Source organism: Triticum urartu, chromosome 5A, assembly GCF_056163025.1.
Source record: "Triticum urartu cultivar PI428250 chromosome 5A, HENAU_Tu73, whole genome shotgun sequence".
NCBI classification, from domain to species: Eukaryota; Viridiplantae; Streptophyta; class Magnoliopsida; order Poales; family Poaceae; genus Triticum; species Triticum urartu.
In genome coordinates, this window is record NC_141877.1 from 659,335,129 (window position 1) to 659,360,408 (window position 25,280).

Below are 25,280 nucleotides of genomic sequence, written 5' to 3' on the forward strand. Positions count from 1 at the left end.
ACATAACCACTTGTGGCCTTAATCTCATCAGCATTAGATATCCAGTTTGAGTCACTATAACCCTCTAGTACCCTTGGATACCCGGTGTAGTGAATCCCATAGCTCGCGGTGCCTTTCAAATAGCACATAACTCTCTCAAGCGCATGCCAATGATCATCTCCCGGTTTTGACACAAACTGACTCAGCTTGCTCGCAGCAAAAGAGATGTCAGGCCTTGTGGCACTCGCCAAATACATAAGCGAGCCAATAAGCTGAGAATACCTTAGTTGATCTCTAGCAATCCGTTGGTTCTTTCGAAGCAACACACTAGCATCATATGGAGTTGGAGAAGGCGTGCTGTCGCTATACCCAAAACGACTCGAGACATTTTCCACATAGTGAGACTGAAGCAGTGTGATCCCATCATTCTCATCTCTCAACAGCTTGATGTTTAAGATAACATCAGCTACTCCTAGATCCTTCATCTCAAAACAGCGAGATAAGAAATCCTTAACCTCCTTGATTAAATCAAGTTTGGTTCCAAAGATCAGTATGTCGTCGACATACAGACAAAGAATAACTCCTTCGCCCCCACCATAGCGATAGTACACGCACTTATCATCATCGTTTACTACAAAGCCGGCAGCAGTTAATGTTCTTTCGAACTTCTCATGCCACTCCTTAGGAGCTTGTTTAAGGCCATATAAAGACTTTAATAAATTGCACACCTTTCCTTCCTGACCAGGTACTACAAAACCATCTGGCTGATCCATGTAAATTTCCTCCTTCAACTCTCCATTGAGGAAAACTGTCTTAACGTCCATTTGATGAACGAGAAGACCATGTGAGACAGCCAGTGATAATAGCACCCGAATTGTGGTCAGTCTAGCCACAGGTGAGTAAGTATCAAAGAAGTCTTCACCTTCTTTCTGGGTATAACCCTTGGCCACAAGTCGTGTCTTGTACTTTTCAATCGTACCATCAGGTCTAAGCTTCTTCTTGAACATCCACTTACATCCTACAGGTTTGCACCCATAAGGATGGTCAGTGATCTCCCAGGTACCGTTAGCTAAGATGGAATCCATCTCGCTACGAACAGCTTCCTTCCAGTAGTCAGCATCAGGAGATGCATAGGATTTTGAAATAGTTTTGGGTGTGTCATCCACAAGGTACACAATGAAATCATCACCAAAAGACTTTGCAGTCCTTTGTCTCTTTCTCCTCACAAGAGTTCCATTGTCACCCTCAACAGGATTCTCAATGTGTTCCATCGCAATGGTGGGTTTAGGGATTACAGCGAATTCCTCACTAGATGGAGTAGGTATCTCCTGATTTGATGAACTCGATATATCCTTCATAGGAAATATGTCCTCAAAGAAAGTTGCATCATTCGACTCCATAATCGTACCAACATGCATGTCGGATACCTCTGATTTTATTATAAAAAATCTATAGCCAATGCTATGAAAAGCATAGCCCATAAAAATACAATCCACGGTTTTTGGTCCAAGTTTGCGCTTCTTGGGAATTGGTATATTGACTTTCGCCAAACAACCCCAAGTACGTAGGTAAGAGAGTTTCGATCTTTTCCTTTCCCATTCCTCAAACGGAGTCATGGTCTTATGCTTTGTGGGAACTCGGTTTAGGACATGACACGCATTCATTAGCGTCTCCCCCCACCATTCCTTGGAAAGACCCTATGTGTCTAACATGGTGTTAACCATATCAGTTAGAGTTCGGTTCTTTCTTTCGGCTATCCCATTTGACTGAGGTGAGTAGGGAGGCGTCCTCTCATGGATTATACCATGTTCTGCACAAAACAGATCAAATTCATTGGAAAAATACTCTCCACCATGATCAGACTTAAGCCGTTTAATTTTTCGATCAAGTTGGTTCTCTGCCTCAGCTTTATAGTTTTTGAAGAAAGTTAAAGCCTCATCTTTTGATTTCAGAAGATACACACAACAATATCTAGTGGAGTCATCAATCAACGTCATGAATTATCTCTTTCCACTTTTTGTCAACACGCCATTCATTTCACAAAGATCAGAATGTATAATCTCTAGTGGCGCCAAGTCTCTTGCCTCTGCAGTCTTATGGGACTTGTGAGGTTGCTTAGCTTGCACACATACTTGGCACTTAGAGCCTTTGACAGTAGAGATTTTCGGAGTTAAATTCATATTAGTTAGCCGTGTCATGCAACCAAAGTTAATGTGACAAAGTCGTGAATGCCAAATATCAGACTCATTGTTGTGGCAAACATTATTAATAACTTTAGTGCAAATATCTGACAAAGACAGGCGGAACAAGCCTCCGCTCTCATAGCCTTTTCCAACAAATTGTCCATACTTAGAAATTACAACTTTATTGGATTTGAAAACCAACTTAAAACCATCTCGACATAAACGGGAACCGCTAACGAGATTTTTATTTATGGACGACACATGATGAACATTCTTCAGACGCACAGTCTTCCCCGAAGTAAACTTCAGATCGACCGTACCAACACCTCGAACAATGGCATGTGACCCGTTCCTCATTAGCACGGGTGAAGTCCCTGTTGTCTGGTAAGAAGAAAACATGGAGGCATCAGCACAAACATGTACATTGACACCGGTGTCAATTAACCAATCAGGGGATTGAAAAACTGAAAGGATGGTAGGAAAAATACCGTATCCTAATTCCTTCATATCAATATCACCGATGACAACATTAGCGGACTTGCCGCTCTTCTCATGTTCGCGCTCCTCAAAGCGGTTAGGACACTTCGGAGCCCAGTGATTAGGATCACCGCAGACATGACAAAGTCCCTTCCCTTTCTTATGAGAATTTTTCTTGAAGTTGGTAGAATGTGATGGCTTGTTCTTTGTATCAAACTTGCCTTTGCCTTGAGTTTTGTTCTTGTTGTTTTTGAACTTGTTGGGATGGGAGTTCTTCTTCTGTACCATGTGGGCACTAGAAGCTCCCTCAGCAACTCGAGCACGTGTGTCCTTTGCTCTCGCCTTCTTTTCAACATCAAGAGTACCAATGAGATCCGCAACGGAAAACTCTTGTCTCTTGTGTTTCAGGGAAGTAGCAAAATTGTTCCACGAAGGTGGAAGTTTGGCAATGATGCCTCCGGCAACACACACTTGAAGTACTCAAGTTCTTTTGTGAGCGACTGTCTCTCATGAGCCCATTGTACAACAGAGCGCTCATCAGTCATCTTGTAGTCATAGAATTGCTCCATGACATACAACTCGCTGCCGGCGTCCGAGGCACCAAACTTGGCCTCGAGCGCAGCCCACATGTCATTGCCGTTTTCAAACGACATGTACGAATCCACAATGGAATCATTTAGAACACTCAGAAGAGCGCTTTTAAAGAGAGTATCGATCTTCTCAAAAGCTTCCAGTTGTGCTGGATTAAGATCGCCCTCAGGCTTGCCCTTGGTGGCGTCATAACAGCCCATGGTCTGAAACCAGTAGACTGCTCTCGTGCGCCACCTCTTATATTGCGCCCCCTTAAAGGCGGGCGGCTTCAGATGCGCAGCAAAACCACTCGGAGTAAATTGCCTATAATCAGGTTTTTGGATTGTTGGAAATATGAGCAAATTACTACGAGATTTAATCTGAATAAATAGAAGATAAATCATGATTACAGTAGCAGAGATTAAACTAATCATGCGAACTAGCATAGCAGATGAACAAATCGCATCTAGGGCACATACTAGAAACATGAATTCTAGAAACATAAATCATGACTACAGTAACAGATGTTCCGCACAAAATAGATCAAATTCATGGGAAAAATACTCTCCATCACGATCGGACATAAGCCGTTTAATTTTTCGATCAAGTTCTATCCTTCCTGTTCGAGATCGTGGTAGAATTCATGTTTCTAGTACGTGGTCCTCTCCCGTTGCACAGATCAAATTATATTCTTCCTATTCGAGATCGTAGTAGAATTCATGTTTCTAGTATGTAGGGAGACGTCCTCTCATGAATTATACCAAATTTGTCTACAACACGTCAAAGCTGTTTTTCATCTCTCTCGATCCGATTTGAGACGAAGCGGGGATGGAAAAGATGACGTGGGGGGTTCTAATCTACAGACACCAATGAAGTAATCCAGCGGCTGGCATGCGACCGGCCGAAACTTTCGGCCGGCACACCGACGCTGAGTAGTCGCCATAAATAAAATATATGCCATCAGGATGGCAACTTTTTTTTTCATTCTCAAAGAACGAAGGATGGTTTTATCAAAATGGCAATTGCGTATTATGTTTAAAAACTAAATAAAGAAATAACTGAAGACCTGACGAGTCGAACAGCGACCCAACCGGCCCGGGTCCAACCCGGTCGGCCGCCTCAACAACCCGATGCTATGCCACCACCGGCGCCGGACCGGAAGAGGCGACCACCCATGGAGCAACCCGAGGCAGGAGACGGCGCCCCGCAGCAGCGCCACAAGAAATCCTCCGCCGCCAAGAAGGCGAAGAAGGGCGGCGCCACCGGCAGCGGCAGCGGCGGGGCATGGCCGGCGGTAAAGCCCAAGAAGGACCTCCTGGTCAATCGCCTCAAGGGCACCCAGCTCCTCACCGTAAGCCAATCAATCAATCCCCCCTTTTAAATCTGACGCAATTACCATAGGGACCTTGTCACACGCCCGCATCTAAGGCATCAGGTAGCTCGATCTGATTCCGCTAGGAGGGGAAGGGGATTACCATCTAGGGCTGATGTCTGACGATGTTGCTGAGCATCTAGGGGAGACTCAGCCTGCACCAATTTTTTGTCACGCCACTTGTGGAAAAATATTACCTAGCGAGTATGAAGGGGACGATGTTTTGTGATGATGTGCTGTCTGATCAAACTGAAAGAATGATACTAGGAAATTCCTGAATTGATATGATAGTTTGTTGAATTTACCTTTACCTGATTGTGTTGCTCATGGACAAATGCCACACTTGATATAGGTCCCTGACTTCCTCACTTCCGCTGAGGCGAAGGCTTTCGTCGACGTCGCTGAATCCATGGGCTTCACGCACCAGGGCAGCCTTGGGCCACTCAAGGGGGAGGCTTACAGAGACAATGACCGGATATCTGTCACGGACCCCTTGCTCGCTCAAACGCTCTGGGAATCAGGGATTAACAGGGTATTCATGGACATCAACATCTCCGGCAAAGTGGCAACTGGCTTGAACCCAAATATCAGGCTTTACAGGTATGTACCGATTTATAACTTCAGATGTGTTGTGTTAGTATCGTGCTGTTGGACAGGTTCGGTCACTGATGTTGTTGCTTGTAGGTACGTTGAAGGTCAGCGCTTCGGCAGGCATATCGATGAGAGCGTCAACCTTGGGGACGGTTCTAGGACGCAGTATACATTGCTGGTATACCTTTCTGGCAAGGGAAGCGCGAAAGATTCGCAGGCTCTTGTTGGAGGGGAGACTGTCTTTTATGATCACCGAGGAGGAATCGTTGCTGAGGTACTTTCTGATTCCAAAACCCATCTGTTTGATAAAATCTTTTGCCTCGTTGCTTTGTCAGCCAATTCCTCTGTTGTGGAAAACCAGTGCTAGTAGTAAAGGTCGGATTCGGATATACATTATGTCATTGGTTTCGTTTGTCACACACATTAGAATTGCTAATCCGGTGGCTAAGATTGATATTGATGTGTGCCCATATGAGCATCCGATCTAGCTATAGAGGAGGGGGAACTGGAGAATTATGTCTGCTGAGAAATCAGAAAAAAGGAGTATGAGATGCGCATGTTCTCTGTATTACGAGTCTGCCCTTGGATTGTTAACTACTGTCAGATTATGAAAACCAAGAGGGTCTCATACATGGTTAGCCTTGTGAAATATCCTGGTGCTGTGTGAAGGCGATGAAATCATCCTTTTCGTTCTTACATACAGTTAGTAACACTGTCACTGCCAAGCTAGCTGGCCTTGATGTGAAGTTATCTACATGTATGTAGGTTGCTCCCGTGCAAGGAATGGCTCTACTCCATCTACATGGCGCCAGGTGCATGCTGCATGAAGCTCGCGTCGTGAAAAAGAACGTCAAGTACGTGCTCCGTTCAGACGTCGTGTTTGCTTAGCTGAATTTCTTCGAAGCCAGTTTCAGACCAAGGGCCAATGGGTTTAGCTTTTTGTGATATGTGTGAAAAACAGAAGCCCCAGAGGTAAAATCGAGAAGTAGTTGTTGCAACATTGGAAATGCCGGCCTGCCTAATCAAAAATTGTGTTCCATCATGCACCGCTGTATAAGAGTTTTGTAACTGCTGTAATGCTGGAAATGCTCAAAAACATTCTACCGTTTGTCATCATGGATATGTTTTACTCTACTTTGTCCTCCACATCATATGACTGTAACCTGCAAAAGTTGAATCCTGACTCTAGTTTGGAGCTTCTACCGCCTCCATCCTTTCCTGGATCAGGACTGAGCGTCCAGAAGCAGGTCGAGCTTTTTACCGAGCAAAATTAAAATCTAGTAAAAGAGAAGTTACAAATGTCCAACACCAAAGTAGCCAAACAAAACAAGCAGTGACTGTCAATGCATACACAAATTAAAGACAGTTCATGTTGTTTTACTGCACACTGACTTCAGAAACAAAACATGAAACGGCAATCAAACCATATGCCTATTCCCACATCACTGTTTGTGCGACAGCACATAACGGTTCGGATCCAAAAACATTTCAAGTGTCTACACTACATAAAATGTTTGAATCTGTAATCATAGCCCAGCACAAGAGTTCAAAATGACAGACGTTGCATCTGGTAGTCATAGCCAGAACTAGAAGTACTTAATGAGAATATAACCCCTATTTCCCCTGGGGCGGCAGCATCCGACATTTACATTTCTCCCACTGATGTCTAGAAGAACCATGACCAGTGGAAGTTTCTACTGGTTTTCGTCTCAAACAGGGCAGGCCAAAGCGAAAAATCTGCAAAATCAAACAGTCTCTCAGATAACGCAAATGTGACCAGTTCACATTTCAAAGCATAAGCATTCAAGATTGCTGCAAAGATTTATAGCGTTACTAAAGAGCAGTACCTTCATCATGTGCTGAAGTTAAATATGCATCCAGATAGTAAGTCCAGGCATTGCCAATCACAAGATAGGAGCTGCAGAAATAGGACAAGCACAAATTTAGACAGCAGATGTACGAATAAGATTTCAAAAGAGCCAGAAATGCTCTGCGCTAAGCACTTTGGAAACTGTATGTGAACCAAATATGAATAAATAACAAGTGTAGAAGGAGCACAGGATGTGGGGCACAGGCAGATTTATTAGACATCAGATTCTAACTTACGTTTTTACATCAGGAGGAATTGACCAGTTTTGGATGACCCGTTTTCTTGTCGATCTCCACTCTTAGGCCTAACTCTGCGACCTCTGGAGTTAGAATAGGTTCTTGCATCTGAAGCTCAGATACCTCCTTCTGATTTTCCTCGTTTTCTTCAAGCAAATATTTCACAGTTAGCAGACCCCACTCCCTCAAGTATGCATTTCCTTCATCAATGACACACTGCTGCAACAGCAACATAATCCCATTTAGTTGCCTAACCTCATCCTGCACCTGTTTCCTTCCATGCAAACAATTGGCAATGACAGCCACCAAATCTCTCCTGTAACCATTGTATGGGCAGACCTTTGCAGTTGCAAAAGCTGGCTGTTGATCTCCTTGTTCCTTTGCCATCGCTTTCCTGATTGTACTTGGGGGCTCAAGCTCACCGAGGTATTTTAAGAGGCGTTTTACAAGACCAGCCTGCAACAGTGAGTCAACAGGTGCTTCAGTCCCCGATGAAGAGGGCTCAGCCTGCAACGGTGAGTCAACTGGTGCTTCAGTCTCTGATGAAGAGGGTTCCCAAGCACATATGTCCTTCAAGAGCACTAATGAATATCCAAGGACATCAATTCCAGGGAGACCAGTTGGAAGCTCAGAGCTACCTCGGCAAGTAAAATCCAGAGTCTCAGCAGCATGCTTCAGTATATTGAATACATGAAGAGCAAAACTGTTTGAGATACTAACTTCTTCAGGTCGTTCAGTCAAACACTTTGACAATGTACCCATAAGAAATGCATGCTTAGCACTGAACTCATTTCCAGATTCACCACCATCAGTTGAACCTAGGGCCGCAAACAAGGTTTTGAACTTCTCCTCCTCAACACAGATTTTGAAGAGAAGCCACTCCAACCATTCTTCCTTGTGCCCCACTGCATTTCATAATTTATATTAGCATCATGTGCAAAGTAACCAAGGAGAAAATGGGAGAATCAAATAAATTAACCAGAGAACAATATGTGACCAACTACATCCTAAGAAGCAAAAAAAAAAACTAACTATAACATTCGATTAGTCACCAATAAGAAAAAATTGCCTTCAACAAGTCAGATATGGTTCTATGATCTAACGTCACATGTAAGCTCGCACTCTACACTAAAACACATAGTAACAGTTCCAACTATCAAGCAACTGACCAATACTTCAGCAACATGTCAAACATATGACACCACTTTTTTTTTCTTGCTAAGAAGTTGCAACAGGTCGAGCAGTCATGCTAACATGCTTCAGAAAAATGAACCAAACAAACAGGTGATATAAACCAAAGTTGTCCAAAACCGCATTTCACTAAATAGCAAATGACCATAATCTAACTGTGAACTCATTACAACCACTGAGCAAGGCTGAGTCCATGGTTAAAATTTCTTGGCAATGTCACAGAAGCATTAAATATCTGACATCCAATTGGTCCAAATTCCTGTCTACAGTTGCTGATCTATTTAACACTTTGCCAAATCTTTCAATTGCTGAAATAATAACCTACACAGTATGATCATCATAACAAGGATTCATAAAAACAAACAGCTCAATCAACCCACACTTCTACTACAGCTGCAAAGCAAATGCAGCTATGAAACAGTTGCACATCTAGGCATCTAGCAGCAGACATGGGTGAACACGCAAAAGCAATAAACCAATACTAGCAGCGGCGGGCGTGGGCTCACATCGGGAGGCGGTGGCGACGAGTTCGACGAGCACGGGCAGGCCCAGGTCCTCATGGCACAGCTCCTCGACCCTCCCGCGGCCGCCGTCGCCGGAGCAGCAGGTGTCGAGCACCATGCAGAGCGGGTCGAGGACGCCGGCGTCCCGGACGCGCGCGAACTCCCGCAGCGCCCCCGGGAAGAGCGCGTCCCAGACGGCCTCGCGGTGCCGGTCCCCGCCGAGCGCGGCGTTGCCCAGGGCCTGCAGCGCGGCGCGGGCGAGGTCGGGGGAGAGGGCGGGGATGGAGAGGGCGGCGGAGACGACGGCCGCGGGGCCCGAGAGGAGCACGAAGGTGCCCTGGTTGAGCGCGTCGCCGGCGAGGAGGTTGCGGAGGAGGCGGAGGCGCAGGAGGAGGAGCGGCGCCGGGGAGGCCGGCAGGAGGTGGAGCGTGTCGGCGAGCGCGTCGGAGAGCGCCGCCCGGCCCTCCCGCGTCCTGGAGGCCTCCAGGAACGCGCTCAGGGTCTCCTCGTCCTCGATCCCCTCGTCTCGCCACATGGCGGTGGAGGACGCGGCGGCGGCGGCGGTCGGGCGATGGGGGTGGAGACTGGAGAGGGAGGAGGAGGCGCTGGAAGGTAGCGGAGGGTTTGCTCAAGTCGGTTGCCTACTTTAACCCAACACGCACGGTTCTCTCTCAAAAAAACAAAAACGCACGGAAATGCACAGGGCAAAAAAAAAACAAAAAACAAAAACGCACGGAAATGCACAGGGCAATTTTTTTTTACTTCAGCGACTTTATTTTTCAAATAATAACATATCATTTATTTATTGGACTGTCGTAACTGGCAACCGTGTGACAGATTGCAAAAGTACCATACCACCCCCTCCCTTCGACCCCGCCTCCTCTCTCGAGAGGACCCCTCCTGATTTTTTGGGCATCCCGCCTCAGGAACCACTCACTTCGATCCCACCCCTCTCGATTTTCTGTCGAACGAACCCCTCCCTTCGACCCTGCACCTCTGGAACGAACCCCCTCCTGATTTTCTAGGCCGTCAGCAGTTAAAAAATAGACAAAAACAATGGGACATCAGAGGATCGAACCCAGACCCTCCCATACTAAATTGGATGAAATTTCCAGCTGAGCTAGCAAACATTAGTGATTAGACACAATGTACATGCTGAAGGAAATATGCCCTAGAGGCAATAATAAAGTTATTATTTATTTCCTTATAATCATGATAAATGTTTATTATTCATGCTAGAATTGTATTAACCGGGAACATAATACATGTGTGAATACATAGACAAACAAAGTGTCACTGGTATGCCTCTACTTGACTAGCTCGTTAATCAAAGATGGTTATGTTTCCTAACCATGAACAATGAGTTGTTATTTGATTAACGAGGTCACATCATTAGTTGAATGATATGATTGACATGACCCATTCCATTAGCTTAGCACACGATCGTTTAATATGTTGCTACTGCTTTTCTTCATGACTTATACATGTTCCTATGACTATGAGATTATGCAACTCCCGTTTGCCGGAGGAACACTTTGGGTGCTACCAAACGTCACAACGTAACTGGGTGATTATAAAGGAGCATTACAGGTGTCTCTAAAGGTAGATGTTGGGTTGGCGTATTTCGAGATTAGGATTTGTCACTCCGATTGTCGGAGAGGTATCTCTGGGCCCTCTCGGTAATACACATCACATAAGCCTTGCAAGCATTACAACTAATATGTTAGTTGTGAGATGATGTATTACGGAACGAGTAAAGAGACTTGCCGGTAACGAGATTGAACTAGGTATTGGATACCGACGATCGAATCTCGGGCAAGTAACATACCGATGACAAAGGAAACGACGTATGTTGTTATGCGGTCTGACCGATAAAGATCTTCGTAGAATATGTAGGAGCCAATATGGGCATCCAGGTCCCGCTATTGGTTATTGACCGGAGACGTGGCTCGGTCATGTCTACATTGTTCTCGAACCCGTAGGGTCCGCACGCTTAAGGTTACGATGACAGTTACATTATGAGTTTATGCATTTTGATGTACCGAAGGTTGTTCGGAGTCCCGGATGTGATCACGGACATGACGAGGAGTCTCGAAATGGTTGAGACGTAAAGATTGATATATTGGAAGCCTATGTTTGGACATCGGAAGTGTTCCGGGTGAAATCGGGATTTTACCGGGTTACTGGGAGGTTACCGGAACCCCCCGGGAGCCATATGGGCCTTCATGGGCCTTAGTGGAAAGGAGAAAGGGGCAGCCAAAGGGGGCTGCGCACCTTCCCCCCTCCCCTAGTCCTATTAGGACTAGGAGAGGTGGCCGGCCACCCCTCTCCCTCTTTCCCCTCGGGGAATCCTAGTTGGAATAGGATTGGAGGGGAGTCCTACTCCCGGAAGGAGTAGGACTCCTCCTGCGCCTCTCTCCCTGGCCGGCGCCCCTCTCCCCCATTGGCTCCTTTATATACTGAGGTAAAGGCACCCTAGAACACACAAGTTGATCCACATGATCTATTCCTTAGCCGTGTGCGGTGCCCCCTGCCACCATATACCTCGATAATACGGTAGCGGAGTTTAGGCGAAGCCCTGCTGCTGTAGTACATCAAGATCGTCACCACGCCGTCGTGCTGACGAAACTCTTCCCCGACACTTTGCTGGATCGGAGTCCGGGGATCGTCATCGAGCTGAACGTGTGCTCGAACTCGGAGGTGCCGTAGTTTCGGTGCTTGATCGGTTGGATCGTGAAGACGTACGACTACTTCCTCTACGTCGTGTCATCGCTTCCGCAGTCGGTCTGCGTTGGGTACGTAGACAATACTCTCCCTTCTCGTTGCTATGCATCACATGATCTTGCGTGTGCGTAGGAAATTTTTTGAAATTACTACGAAACCCAACACATGCTACTTGTACCTTCCTGAGACAAGATTGAACAAAAATAAAAGATTGTGATCATTGAAAATCCAAACTGGTAGCCTTACCAAAAAATTACCGTGGTGTCTGAACTTATGTTATCAGGTATGGATTTCGTATATTATCAGTTATTGGATATGTGGTTCGTATATTACTATATTATTTTCACATAAGTTACCGGCGTATGTTTTTAAACAATATTTCCTCTTTTTGGTAAAAAATTACCGCAATGTTTGGATGTAAGTAATCAGGGATGTTGTTCGTATGTTAGCATTCTATTTTCACATAAATTATCGAGGTATGTTTTTGACAACTTCTTTTCCCCCTTGGTTAAAATTAACGCAGTGTCTGTATGCAAGTTATCGGGTATGCGATTCGTGTATTACGGTATTATTTTCACATAAATTATCAGGGTTATGTTTTTCAACAAATTTCCTTCAGTTAAAGTTATCGCGCTGTTTGTATGTAAATTATCGAGTATGTAGTTTGTATATTATCGTGCTATTTTCACGTAAGTTTTTGGGGGTGTTTTTCCCAAATTTACCATGTTGTTGCACGTAATTTATGAGGCGTGTGGTGCATAAAATATCATATTATACACATAATAGTTATCAGATATGTTTTAGTTAAAGAAAATCTAAGTTCAAAAGGTAATCAAGCATGGGTGATGTAAGTTACCGCTCGTGCGGTATCTAACTTACTGCACATGCGACACGTAAATTACCATGGTGTTTACACATATGTTACCAGGACATGAAAATCTGAACTTTTTTCAAAGTTATCAACCTTTTGTTGGGGTCGAAAGTTATCGTCCGATACTAACAGAAGTCACCAATATTTTTCATTTGTTGTTAGCAACAAAAATGTATAGCTAAAATGCTCCCATTTCATCAGTAGTTACCAAATGAGCAACAATTGTAACATCATATACAGCTAAACAAAACTCTCATTTCTTATGCCTTCAAAAACAAAACCAATCGGTTTCTTTGTAGCAGCGATGCAAAATTCAGCAGAACAAGGCCAACAAAGATCATCCTTTCTATAGAATAGAGGAACATAAGGTACTACTGTACTTTTTTTATACGTATATTATTGGGTATGCGGGTCATACATTACCGTGCTATTTTCACATAAGTTATTGGGGTGTGTTTTTCAACAACTATTTTCCCCTTGGTCAAAGTTACTGCGCTGCTTTTACGTAAGTTATCGGGTATGCAGTTCATACATTACCGTGCTATTTTCACGTAAGTTGCCGCGGTATAGTTTTCAACAACCTTTTCCCCTCGTTGGTCAAAGTTACTGCACAAGTTATTGGGTATGCGGTTCGTATATTACCGCTATTTTCAAATAAATTTAGGGGGGTATGTTTCAACAATTTTTCTACTCGGGTTCAAATTTCCCTGATGTTATCATCTAAGTTATTAGGTTTGCGGTGCGTATATTATCATGCTATTTACACTTAATTTACCAGGTGTATCTTTTTGATAATTTTCTTTCTCATGGTCAAAGTTAACATGATGTTCGTACGTAGATTATCATGTCTGTGATGCCTATATTATCATGCTATTTACACAAAAATTACCGGGGTATATTTTCAACAATCCTCTCATGGTCATAGTTACTACGGTGTTTATACATAAATTATCAGGTATATGGTGCATATATACCATACTACTTACAAAGAATTTACAATGGGTATGTTTTCAATAACTTTTTCTTCGGGTCTAAAAATATCCCGGTGTTTGCGCCTACATTACAGGTCTGCAATGCACATATTACCGTGTTATTTACACAAAAGTTACCCTGGTTATTTTTTCAACAAATAGAAATAGAATATGGATATGGTTAATATGAGCAACATATGTTCATGACACGTCAAGCAGAAATGAAATAAAATGTAATTTTGCTTGTTTAGATTGTCATGCTAAGATGCTAACCCAGGTCAAGTACTCTCACAACAAACATTCTCATGTGAGCATGTTACTTTATAGAAGGCTAATGGAGTTTCTGCATATGTACTAGATGAAAAATCTCACGAGGCATCATTATATGGTTCCTTGAACTAGCAGCAGGATGGTCTAAGAAGGTCACATCCAGAATAGAGCTTGGACTTTTAGTTTCTTGTTCACAACATACATATAACCCACCATATAAACTATGAGCTAATCATGTGCGCGTCGAAGACAATCAAAACAGTCAAGTATCGTATGAATGGCTCATGGCTGAACTGAATCATGTCCAGATGTGGAGAAGAAATCATACTCAATCAGACGAAACTATAAAATTTTGGAAAAAGAACAACGACAAATAATCTTGATTATGTTCTGTTCTGTCAAGGCAGATTAGCAATACATCATAATAATGTGGTTATGCCACTGATACATGTGCTACATCTGTGCATATATATCAATCATTTTTGCACACCGGGATCCAGCACACTCAGGCGGCTTATTCTCTACTAGCTACTGTGCTAGTACATCAGAATTCAGAAAAGCACCCATCTAGAATTAGTTACTCTGCTAGTACAACAAAATCCAGAAAACTCACCTACCTAGAATTCAGATCTTACCTAGAATTTATACCTTACGGTTGATGTAATGGAGGGTTGCAGCCGGCACCCAGACCTATCAGTCCATGAAGGTGTTGTCTAGCTTCCGCACCTGCACCTTCAGACGAATGCTGCTATTGTGTGGGACGAGCATGGCAAGGACGAGCTCGGACGTGTTTACAAGGAGGAGTTTCCTCGCTCACCTCAAAAGGAACAAGCAAAACAGGGACGAGCACAGATGGGAACAAGAATAGCGACGATCTCGGAGGTCAGCTCAGACGGGGAAACCGGCCAAGCCGGCGGTGTACGAGCGGAGCGACTGTGAGGTCGAGGACGAGCGGCGGAGTTGAGATCGAAGTCGAACGACTGGGCGTTGATGGAGAAGTCTACAGGGACGACCGGACCGACCGGCGGTGAGATTGAGGACGAGCTATGGGATCGAGGTGGAGGAATACAGAGTATTGACGACCGCGGCGAACAGGAGTTCCATCTTATCGCGGCATGGTGAGAGAGGAAAGGAACCGCTTGACTTTGGTCGAACGAATCGGTACGCGTTCACTTCGCGGTGGCATGCATGCGTAAATATGTCTCTACTCCATCTTCTCCGTTTCCAGCAACCCAGTGCCAAGATCGCGACCGTACGATAAAAAAACTGATGGCATCCAGCTCGTGCGTCGGATTTGAAATGGACGGCATCCAGGTGGTGTGGCATTTTTGCAATCTGTCACAGGGTTGCCAAATACATATTTCGTTATTTATTTATACAATAGAAAAAGGGAGGAGAAATTCCGGGGGTTTATCATGCCACACCTCCATAAACTTCCCCTCAAAACAAACGCGAGCAAGCTCATATGTAGCGAGCGCCATTAGCTTCTCGCTTACAATGCTCGATAGCAGTGGCGGAGCCAGAAAATTTGGATTGGGGGCCCGATTGCTCTCAAAATAGGTTGGAGAGGGCCAAAGTATAGAGAATTAACACTTTAAACAGCAAATAATTGCTAATTACGCACCGTTAATTAGTGAATTAGCAGCAAATTCCTAATTGGGGGAGGAGGGGGGGGGGGGGGTCGTCTCCGCCACTACTCGATAGTCGCTCTGCCCAAAGACTTCAACAGCTCCGACAACCGTCCCCTACGCCCGTTAATCAGACGAACTAAAAATGGATTAGACAATCTCCAACGAGTCCGATTGGGACAAAAGAAAGTATTGAGAGTTAAAAATGTCAGCCTCCATATGCTAAATCTTTATTTAGGATCACATTATAGCACATTCCGTTGTGCATGATACTTCCTCCGTTCCAAAATAAATGTCATGGTTTCAGCTCTGCTATTTATGTACCAACTGTAAATAAATAGAGGTGTTATAGAATCTGCATATGACCTGTCCAAGTTCAGCTGACAAAAACTAAATAGTGACCACCAACAAACATGTCGCCTGCAAAGTTCAAATTCGCATGATCTTTCAGCTAAAAACGTTCCGAAAATTTATGCCTTCATTTTGATCTCTTTTTGTTTTAACACATTCATTTTCATCTCAACCTGGCACACAGAAGCCATCAATCATGCCTCTTGTCACAACTCACGTAGCTTAAACCTGCCGGTAATTCGGTGGATTATTCTGTTATTCAGAACTTACAACTTTACAACCGTCCCCTACGCCCGTCTCCGCCACTACCCGATAGTCGCTCTGCCCAAAGACTTCAACAGCTCCGACAACCGTCCCCTACGCCCATTAATCAGATGAACTAAAAATGGATTAGACAATCTCCAACGAGTCCGATTGGGACAAAAGAAAGTATTGAGAGTTAAAAATGTCAGCCTCCATATGCTAAATCTTTATTTAGGATCACATTATAGCACATTTCGTTGCGCATGATACTTCCTCCGTTTCAAAATAAGTGTCATGGTTTTAGCTCTGCTATTTATGTACCAACTGCAAATAAATAGAGGTGTTATAGAATCTGCATATGACCTGTCCAAGTTCAGCTGACAAAAACTAAATAGTGACCACCAACAAACATGTCGCCTGCAAAGTTCAAATTCGCATGATCTTTCAGCTAAAAACGTTCCGAAAATTTATGCCTTCATTTTGATCTCTTTTTGTTTTAACACATTCATTTTCATCTCAACCTGGCACACAGAAGCCATCAATCATGCCTCTTGTCACAACTCACGTAGCTTAAACCTGCCGGTAATTCGGTGGATTATTCTGTTATTCAGAACTTACAACTTTACAACCAAGCAGAGCACGAACGTTCCACTACAGAGCCAAGAATTCTCACTGACAAGGCAATACGGACAATGACAGCTCTATCTAACTTTACAAACTTAGAACAAGTTTACAGATAGATTAATCTGGGCAAGCTCCACCCTTCCCTTTCCCTTCCCTACCAGATAAATAATCTAAGAGCGCTTGCGGCGCTTATTGCAGCTTCAGGCTGGGTGGAGTCAATCAATCAATGGCCATTGGTTACCGGAGTGGCCGCGGTGTCGCCTTTCACGGCATAGAACCGGCGGTACATGGAGTCAACATGGGTGAGGTAGTAGGTGCCTGGAACGAGCAAGCGCGTGTCCTGGCTGGTGACGAAGTCCTTGGCGCCGTAGCGGTGCTCCATCAGCTTCAGCGCCTCGACAAATTTCTTCGGTGGAACCTGCGTGGAAGATGCACAGTGAGACAGAGCCAAGTTTAAGGTTTGCAATGAGTAAGATACTCTGGTGCTAGATGGGGAAGTTCATGAAAGGACGACTTACCACATGCCTAGACTCCAATTTGTTGGAGATATCCAGTATGCTTGCAATGTTCGTTAGGCTGAACGGATGCTGGCCTTCATTGATTTTGAAGGAGAACATTGTCGATGTCATGCCACTGCCGTAAGAGAACATCACAATCCTCTGGCCCACCTGGAACATTTTGGAAGATCAAAAAAGAGAAAATTTAGTTCAACGGTGATAATGACCGAAGAAAACACAGTATAGTGTGATTTATACCAGAGCATCGTGTTTGTTGTGGACAACTGATGCAAAAGCAGCATAGAGTGACGCCGTATACATATTCCCGAGTTGTTTCGGGATCAATGTTGTTGGTTGAACCTTGGTGTCATACAGGGGCTTCGCAACTTGCTGACAAACCTGCATATTTAAGGGAGCACGGATCAACTTACAATCATGAGTTATTACACAGAGAAGTAATTTTGTATAATTTAACTGTTATTGATACCTTCTCAAGGTCTCGACTCTGATAGCTTTCCTCGGATGACAGGCCCAAGTAGGGCTCCAATTTTTCTCTTGAGTCTTTGTCAACAATGCTATTTGACACAACAGTAATTTCAGTTAGTAAACAATTCGGGACCGAGGGAGTACTAAATAACATACAGGCACAGAGTTCCTAATACACTAGCTGTCTAGCTGACCAACCTGCAGTTTCTCAAGAAGTCATTGTAGTATAAACGAGCAAAACTTTTCTGTACAAGCTGCACATGGAACAAATCATGGAGAACTTGTAAATATATAAAAACAAACAGATGATTATACACAAAGTGTATCTGGAGAGCAAGGCATGTGATGTCCAACCAAGATTGCAGTGAGAAAATAATATGGGGTTATATGATACCTTGTTGTATGGAGAATGAAATACAAAAGAATCTGCGTCGACGATTGAAAATGGCTTCCCTTCAATCTTTTCGTACCTGAAAGATCAAAGCAATGGGATCTGGTTAAATCAACTGGTCAACTTGATTGACCTGTTCAAGTAAAACGATGACAACTTACCTTTTGCAAAAGGTCTTGTAGCAGGAATCCAGTGCCATGAGATAGCAAGTCTGCGATAGCTTCCCATCGACCACCTGCATGCAATTTTGCTATCTTGTCAAAAGGGATGTTCACATTGGCAGATCTAGTAAATTCATTTCCAGTGTATCTCAAGCTTGCTCTGCCTAAACAGAATTTGGGTGCATAAATTGTATGGAATGGTGATGTACCGGATATTCGCTCGCAAGATCAGGCTTGTAAAAGTCATAAACATGTGCCATATGAGACCCTCTAAATTTGCTTTCCAATGAAATAGGAGCATTTGGTCCAATCAGCATTGCAATAGCAGCTGCACCGCCAGTAGGACGAGCCGGCCCTTCAGCATAAACCTGATAAGGTGTCAACATGGATCTAAGATGTCAGCTTGAGTTATACTCTTTACCATGGTCAGTAATACAATCCTGTGTCCCATTCACGAAATTCGTATTTCATGTTCGGATCAGTATGGGTGTCAAACATCAAATATAAGAAAACAGATTATAGAGCAGGCAAATATGCTTGCCTGAACATGAGGGAACCTGAAGCTAATGAGAGAAATAAAAAAAATTAATACCAGAACTTTTTTTTCGAGAAACGGATACCAAAACATGGCGACATCGACATGAATGTATATACCTAGGGTCTGAGTTATATAAAATGCTCAAGGTTGTAAAATAGTCTGAGAAGCCGTGCAGTATGAAATTGGATACTGAAAAATGAAACAATATATTACATACCGCACTGTCTGTGCAAACAACGAGCCCATAACGTCCATCCCATGAGTTGCTCTCAGCCCAATTAACACAATTAAACAAAGCAGCTGTTCCACCATAACATGCGTTTGAGGAATCAACTCCTTCAATATCAGTATTGCCACACTCCTGCAATTAAGGAACATTGTTACAAAAAGAGCATCACCAAAAGGAATTGTCTGGCAGTGAATTGAATTACTGGTACTACAAAAATCTCAAAAATGCTCAAGAGTGATGATGAGAATTCAAATACAATTCTTTTAATTTTTACATATGTAAGGTACGCTAGACAAAATTACACCAAGAAACTAAAGGTGAACGAACTTATTAGCATGTTCTTGCTGAAAGGAACAAACCTCAAATATTTGCATCAACCATGTCTTTATAGACTTGCTCTTGTCTATTACAGTTTCACTGCCAACTTCCAAACGTCCAATACACTTTGGATCGATGTTATAATTTTTCAGGAGAGTCTTCACCACTGTCAAGCTGAGACAAAATCTTAATCAAATGAGATAAACTGAACTAAAATGGTAAATAAGACACTGTTCATATGTTTAAAACATAAAATGGTTCATGTCTGGACATTTGAAACGTTATATATTTGGACTTCAGAGACAAATATAAGGCATCTCGAATGGCACAACACTGTGCTGTTATATTCACAGCCATCTACATTGTACTGTTTCTCTAACATCATAGGTAGTCAATAGAGCACTGGTGTCAAATAGTACTCCATCCGTTCCTAAATATATGTCTTTTTAGAGATTTCAATATAGACTACATACGGATGTATATAGACGTATTTTAGAGTGTAGATTCACTCACTTTGCTCCGTATGTAGTCCATATTGGAATCTCTAAAAGATTCATATTTAGGAACAGAGGGAGTATAACTTAAAACAAGCATGGCATAATGTTCTATTTAGATTGTAAAATTGGCCCTCATCATCATAGGTTGCACAAATCTGTTGGTGTTAACTATCTGGATACTTTGTACTATCCTCACATTTCAAACGAATACGGAGGAGAATAAATGCTTTCAAGGAAAAGAAAGAAAAACGATAGGAGAATGAGAGTACTTTGTACTTGAGGAAATAATCGCACCTCATTGAAATGACATCCTCCACTTCAGTGCAAAAGGCCATGCTATCCTGCCCAAGCCCAATGGTGTACTTCCCTTTGCTCACGCCATCATGAGTTTCCAGTTCTTCCTGCAACCAGCATCATGTAAATTTTCCAGCTAGTAAAGAAACTACTTCTTGGAAAATGGTAAAGAGGATATGAAATAAAACATTGATCTGCAAGTGAGATCAGCAAAAACAAAAATGAAAGAGATACTGCAAGAGATCTCGTAAGTTTCCCAAATGAAAACCGTACAAGTCTGAAGACGACATTGGGTAGTGATGGGCTGTTGTACAGTGGCCTGTAAATTCCTTATTTTATTTAAAATTCATGGATTCATTTATGGTGAACAGAATCTTATAAAATAAGACATATCAGTACTTTAACAGAACAATTTTCAAAGAGGACGACAACAGTTAAAGCCTGAAGATACCTATCTCTTATTTCCAAGACAGCACTGCATATTTCAGAACACCTTGCCTTATGTGGACAAAAGAAGTTCAGACATATCGCTGACATCAACAGATCATCATTCTTACTAACTTGTTAGGGTCAACCTTGTCCAACCTCCACCTAATATATATGATTATACTAATAATATATATCAAGCCTCCCTTTTCAGAACGCATTTTGTACGGCCAAAAAGATCGGCAGATCCACGTGGACAGCAACGCTTCCGAATTCGATGACTGCACTCGCACGAGAGACCTACTTGGTTTACAAGCCCAGGAAAGGAAAGAGACAGTTTGACAGCCATCAACATCAGCCTCAGCTGATTAATCGTCCACACAGACTTAATCAAAGTATCAAACAGAAGAGTTGGGTCCTACTACTCCCAGCAAGCTCTTTCAGCTGGCATGTTCTAGGTCTTGGCATATTAATTTTCCTTTCCACAAAGTGTGCCAACATTCCTCGTGTAAGCAAATACGTCTCTTTGGAATCTTTCATCACACTCTGAAAGCACCCTACATGGTTCCTTCCGCTAGTATTAATCAGCCCAGCTGGAATTGTACTAGTATTAATTACAGAGGGTAACAGATTAAGTAGTAACTGCTTGCATAGTACTCCCTCCGTCCGGAAATACTTGTCATCAAAATAAATAAAAGGGGATGTATTTAGATGTATTTTAGTTCTAGATACATCGCTTTTTGTCCATTTTAATGACAAGTATTTTCGGACGGAGGTAGTACCTGATAATCACACATGGCCTTTACCCTTGCCACCCATACACAGCTAGAATTCTTTTGTAGTTTTAGCAGGAGAGTAATTAGTAGGACTAATAATCGCCTATCGTTATTAATTAGCTAATACTAACTCTGTTCCTTAACATAACATGTTCTACTAGCCTTTTTTCTGAATCAAATGTATATAGACGTGTTTTAGTGTGTCTGTTCACTTATATCAGTCTGTATCTAGTGTCCATACTGAAATATCACAAACGTCTTATACTAATTGGGAACAGAGGTGACAGTGGTATTCCCTGAATCTGGGCAGCCGTAGAATAGGCTGAATGGTGACCTGTCTCCACTCCAGAGGACACAGAAGCTATCAACAGATAATGTTCAGATAACATCGGCCTCTTGTCTCAATCTCAAAGGGCTCGCTCGGTCTGCATCGCAGCTGTGAACAGGCAACTCTGCTCTGCTCTGCACAACGCAGGCCCGAGAAACATAAACTCGTAGTCGCGGTGAACAACTGATCCCGGGAAAAACAGAGGATAAAAACCACCAACCACACACAAAGAGCGTGCGTGCGTGCGTGCCCCTTGACTGGTACTGGTAGTGGTATGTTTTTTTTTATCATGGCGTTTCAGGGAAACGGCTAGTGAAACGCAAGGCTCTTTTTCTTTTTTTTTCTTTTACAGCAACAGGAACCTAAAAAGGATTACAGCAGCAGGAGAGCACGGGCGGCGCTGTGATGAGATTCAGAGAGGGAGAGGATGGCGTGGGTGGATGTATGATGTAACCTGGAGGACGCAGTTGGGCGGGAAGTAGATGTCCATGGCGAGGATGCCGACGTCCTTGACCCTCTCCGCCGCCATCTGGCTTCACCTGAAACCCAACCGAATGAACAGCCATGGCGGCAGGAGAATCGAACCGCGGACTGGGGAGACGGGGGCGCACTGTACGTACCAGTGAGGGAGGAAGAAGAAGAAGAAGAAGAAGAAGAAGAAGAAGAAGAAGAAGAAGAAGCGAGAGGTCGGGTCGGAGACGGCCGGGACGGGGGAGGAGGAGGAGCGGATCGCGGGGAGGGAGGGAGGGATGGATGCGGGGCTCGACACTCCCACCCAGCTCTGCCCCGCGCCGTATATATACGCTGCTCGCCGCTGGCCTTTTTCCTTTACCCCTTTTCTTGCCTTGGCTGCGGCTCGGCTCGGAACCTGGCCGTATCCTGGAGGAAAAGGGAGGGTGGGGAGCGGTAGGTGGTGGTGGTAATTGCGGGCGGGGTGACCTCGGTAGTATCGACCGGCTGTCGCCTCGGGCATCCGGGCACGTTCTCATCTCATCGTGCGCCTCTCGCCCACAAGGAGGCGGCGGTCGTGGGCTCGTCTCGCTGGCGGCTTTGGCGCTGCCTGCCCGCGGGCGCCACTGCGCTCAGTCCTCGTCCTCGTCCGGTCCTCGTGGAGTTTCCCGTGTCCACGAGCGCAACACGGCAGATCGGATCCGGACAGGGGATGAGCGGCATCAAATCTTGTTTTACGGCCGCCATCCATTACTGGACCATATATGAAAAATCTTTGACAAGCGTATACTACTGTGCATTTGATGCAAACTCTAATGATACTAATTTGGTTTTGCAGACATTGATGTTTTCAACAACAAACTAGCCCAGTGACGGCTCTCTAAAAAAAACCAGGCCAGTCAAAAAGATGTTTGACTTTTCATCAACAAACTAATGCACCTTGTATTTTTTGAAACGGAAGGACCCTTTTCTGGCTTTGTTCGAGCATCCGAATAACTCTTCGGTGCTAACACTTTTCTGATAGGTCTAACAGGTATCGGTGTACTATGTTTTGTTTCCGGAGACAATCTCAAGGCAGTAACGTTGGAATAAAGTCTTTTTGGAATCCCCCTATCTCGACAACATCAATCCGGCGCCGACAAGGGCATGTGAGGGTAGGTGTTGTCAAACTATTGGCTTTCTTCAGACCTTGGCGCTCTGCTATGAATCAAGGGATGCAGCTGGCTACCTCTTGGTGTGCCGACTTTGACCACCTGTTTTATTTTGTTCCTCAACATGGGTTGGTTTCTCCATCCCAAACCCCGTGAATTGGTGGTGAGGATTACACACTTGCGAGGCGTGGGGGTGATGCCTAATGATCATTAGATTTCTTTTTAGCGATGTGTGACTATATCGGTGTTAAAACCTAGTATAGTGAGGGACCTTTCGGTTGTCTCTTTCCCTTAATGCCGATTCAGTGCAATTTTCAAGCTCCATCGGGCAATGTACAACCAAAGGAATAAGACATTGTCTAGATACGCTACTATTGGGGAACATCTATTCAAAACCCACTCAGACACGACGAAACAAGAAACGGTGCCAAAAAGAAGGCAACGGGTGGTTTCTACGGGACTATAACAATGTAGTATAACAACTCTTGTCGGAAACTAGCACGCAGAAAGGAAATATCGATGCAACTCGCGTAGAAAAAAAGATACTAACCCCAAAAAGGTAAGAACGAGGGAAGGGGGAACACTACCAAATACTGAAAAATCACATGGTCAGAAAACAACTAGGACAGCCAGCGGGTGCCGAGCGGGTGACCGCTAGTTAGCTTCCCCATTTAAAATTATGCTCTCATAACTCTACCACCCGACATCTTGAGAGTATTGTACGAGCCATCTTTCTTTAGTCCGTCGGCGATATAGTACTCTCAGACGACCACCCATATGGTACCACTGTATTTGCTCGGACGCTACCACAAGAAAGACAAGAAATTTGGTACCACTTTATTTACCATGATATATAGGTCACTACAAGAATGACAACCCATTAGGTACCATCATTGATTATATTTGTCCGGGTGATCCGTAACCCGTCCGAACACGTTAGAAGAAGAATGTTCCAAAAGAGAGGTTACATGTTGTTTCTGTGGGATCATAGCGTGCGCAAAAACTATAGTAGAAAAGTGAGCAAAACGGTGTCTCAGTACTTAGAAATAAGGTCTAGGGTTCATACTTTCACTAGTGTAATCTCTCAATATCATTAATATAATTGAATCACATGATAATCCCTTAGAAAGCGACAAAGAGTCACTCCAAAGTTTTTGTTTTATCAGAGAAAGTAGGATGAAATCGTGTAGGTAGCAAAACCACTCCAAAGTTGTCTTTCCAATCAATCTATTGAACCACCCCCACATTGTCACGAATAATCCTAAAGATCGTACATGGCAACACCATATGATACATATCAATTGATCTTTATGTCACCTAGAATACCCCAATATCACCACGGGCATTCGCAATTAAGACATGCATCAAGTGATCTCAAATACAAAATATTCAATCTAACGAAAAGAAACTTCAAAGAACAAGATTCAATTCACCACGAAAAAAAGAGACATGGGTGAACATCATAAGATCCAGCTATATTGATAAAGCTCATGATAGATCAAAATCGTGAAAAATCAAGAACATGAGAGAGAGAGATCAAACACATAGCTACTGATACAAACCCTCAACCCCGAGGATGAACTACTCACACATCTCCATGGAGGTAGCAAGGTTTATGAAGGTGGCCTCCCTAATGGTTTCCCCCTCCGGCAAGGTGTCGGAGAAGGCCTCCAGATGAGATCGCTTCAGAACACAGGCTTGTGACGGTGAAGGAATTATTATAGGTTTCTTTCTGTGGGTTTCTCTATTTATAGGATTTTCCAGCGTTGGATTCACGCCAAAAGAGTGACGAGGGCCCCACAAAGCCAGGGCGAGACGACCCCCCCCCTTGGCATGCCATAGTGGCTTGTCGGCCCTTCAGCCCTCTTCTGGTTTCCTCCCGAAGCTTCTAGGGTCCTTCTCGGTCAATAAAAAATCACCGTAACTTTTCATCGCGTTTGGACCTTCCTAGATATGGGTTTTTTTGTGGAACAAAAAACATGCAAAAACAGGAACTGCCACTGGGTTACAAGCTTAAGGTAATCATGATCTGCTGAGTGTTCGTATGGCAGGAGTAATGAGGAAATATTTATCAAATAGTTTCA

The 25,280-nt window shown here is 43.7% G+C and overlaps 3 protein-coding genes across 4 annotated transcripts; 1 reads left to right on the forward strand and 2 right to left on the reverse strand.

Moving 5' to 3' along the window:
* Positions 1-4,294: 4,294 nt before the first annotated feature.
* Positions 4,295-6,306, forward strand: LOC125511452 (2-oxoglutarate (2OG) and Fe(II)-dependent oxygenase superfamily protein). The gene is made up of 4 exons (XM_048676833.2): positions 4,295-4,560; positions 4,934-5,181; positions 5,266-5,446; positions 5,938-6,306. Exons 1-4 carry the CDS (start codon positions 4,345-4,347, stop codon positions 6,058-6,060), a joined length of 768 nt encoding a protein of 255 aa, XP_048532790.1. The 5' UTR covers positions 4,295-4,344; the 3' UTR covers positions 6,061-6,306.
* A 273-nt stretch (positions 6,307-6,579) lies between these two features.
* Positions 6,580-9,624, reverse strand: MEE50 (ARM repeat superfamily protein). 2 transcript variants are annotated; one of them, XM_087522280.1, is made up of 4 exons: positions 8,952-9,624; positions 7,279-8,183; positions 7,020-7,090; positions 6,580-6,909 (listed from the first exon to the last, which is right to left on the reverse strand). In XM_087522280.1, exons 1-2 carry the CDS (start codon positions 9,505-9,507, stop codon positions 7,288-7,290), a joined length of 1,452 nt encoding a protein of 483 aa, XP_087378406.1. In that variant the 5' UTR covers positions 9,508-9,624; the 3' UTR covers positions 6,580-6,909; positions 7,020-7,090; positions 7,279-7,287. The 2 variants fall into 2 exon arrangements, with proteins under 2 accessions (XP_087378406.1, XP_048532813.1); XM_048676856.2 differs by having other exon boundaries at positions 8,976-9,623.
* A 6,972-nt stretch (positions 9,625-16,596) lies between these two features.
* LOC125508364 (hydroxymethylglutaryl-CoA synthase-like) lies at positions 16,597-22,447 on the reverse strand. Its single transcript, XM_048673060.2, has 13 exons — positions 22,216-22,447; positions 22,050-22,134; positions 20,066-20,172; positions 19,316-19,448; positions 18,945-19,088; positions 18,399-18,557; positions 18,190-18,263; positions 18,032-18,107; positions 17,836-17,891; positions 17,639-17,726; positions 17,410-17,550; positions 17,173-17,322; positions 16,597-17,072 (listed from the first exon to the last, which is right to left on the reverse strand). The coding sequence occupies exons 2-13, from the start codon at positions 22,122-22,124 to the stop codon at positions 16,878-16,880; spliced, it is 1,398 nt and encodes a 465-aa protein (XP_048529017.1). The 5' UTR covers positions 22,125-22,134; positions 22,216-22,447; the 3' UTR covers positions 16,597-16,877.
* Between the last annotated feature and the right edge of the window lie 2,833 nt (positions 22,448-25,280).

Coding starts and splice junctions, on each gene's coding strand:
- MEE50 (XM_087522280.1), bottom strand. CDS start 9,507: ATGTGGCGAGACGAGGGGATCGAGGACGAGGAGACCCTGAGCGCGTTC. Junction 8,184..8,951: donor GCCCACGCCCGCCGCTGCTA/GTATTGGTTTAT, acceptor TATGAAATGCAG/TGGGGCACAAGGAAGAATGG.
- LOC125511452 (XM_048676833.2), top strand. CDS start 4,345: ATGCCACCACCGGCGCCGGACCGGAAGAGGCGACCACCCATGGAGCAA. Junction 4,561..4,933: donor AGGGCACCCAGCTCCTCACC/GTAAGCCAATCA, acceptor CACTTGATATAG/GTCCCTGACTTCCTCACTTC. Junction 5,447..5,937: donor GAGGAGGAATCGTTGCTGAG/GTACTTTCTGAT, acceptor ACATGTATGTAG/GTTGCTCCCGTGCAAGGAAT.
- LOC125508364 (XM_048673060.2), bottom strand. CDS start 22,124: ATGGCGGCGGAGAGGGTCAAGGACGTCGGCATCCTCGCCATGGACATC. Junction 17,892..18,031: donor TTCATTCTCCATACAACAAG/GTATCATATAAC, acceptor TTCCATGTGCAG/CTTGTACAGAAAAGTTTTGC. Junction 17,551..17,638: donor AGAGTCGAGACCTTGAGAAG/GTATCAATAACA, acceptor TTAAATATGCAG/GTTTGTCAGCAAGTTGCGAA.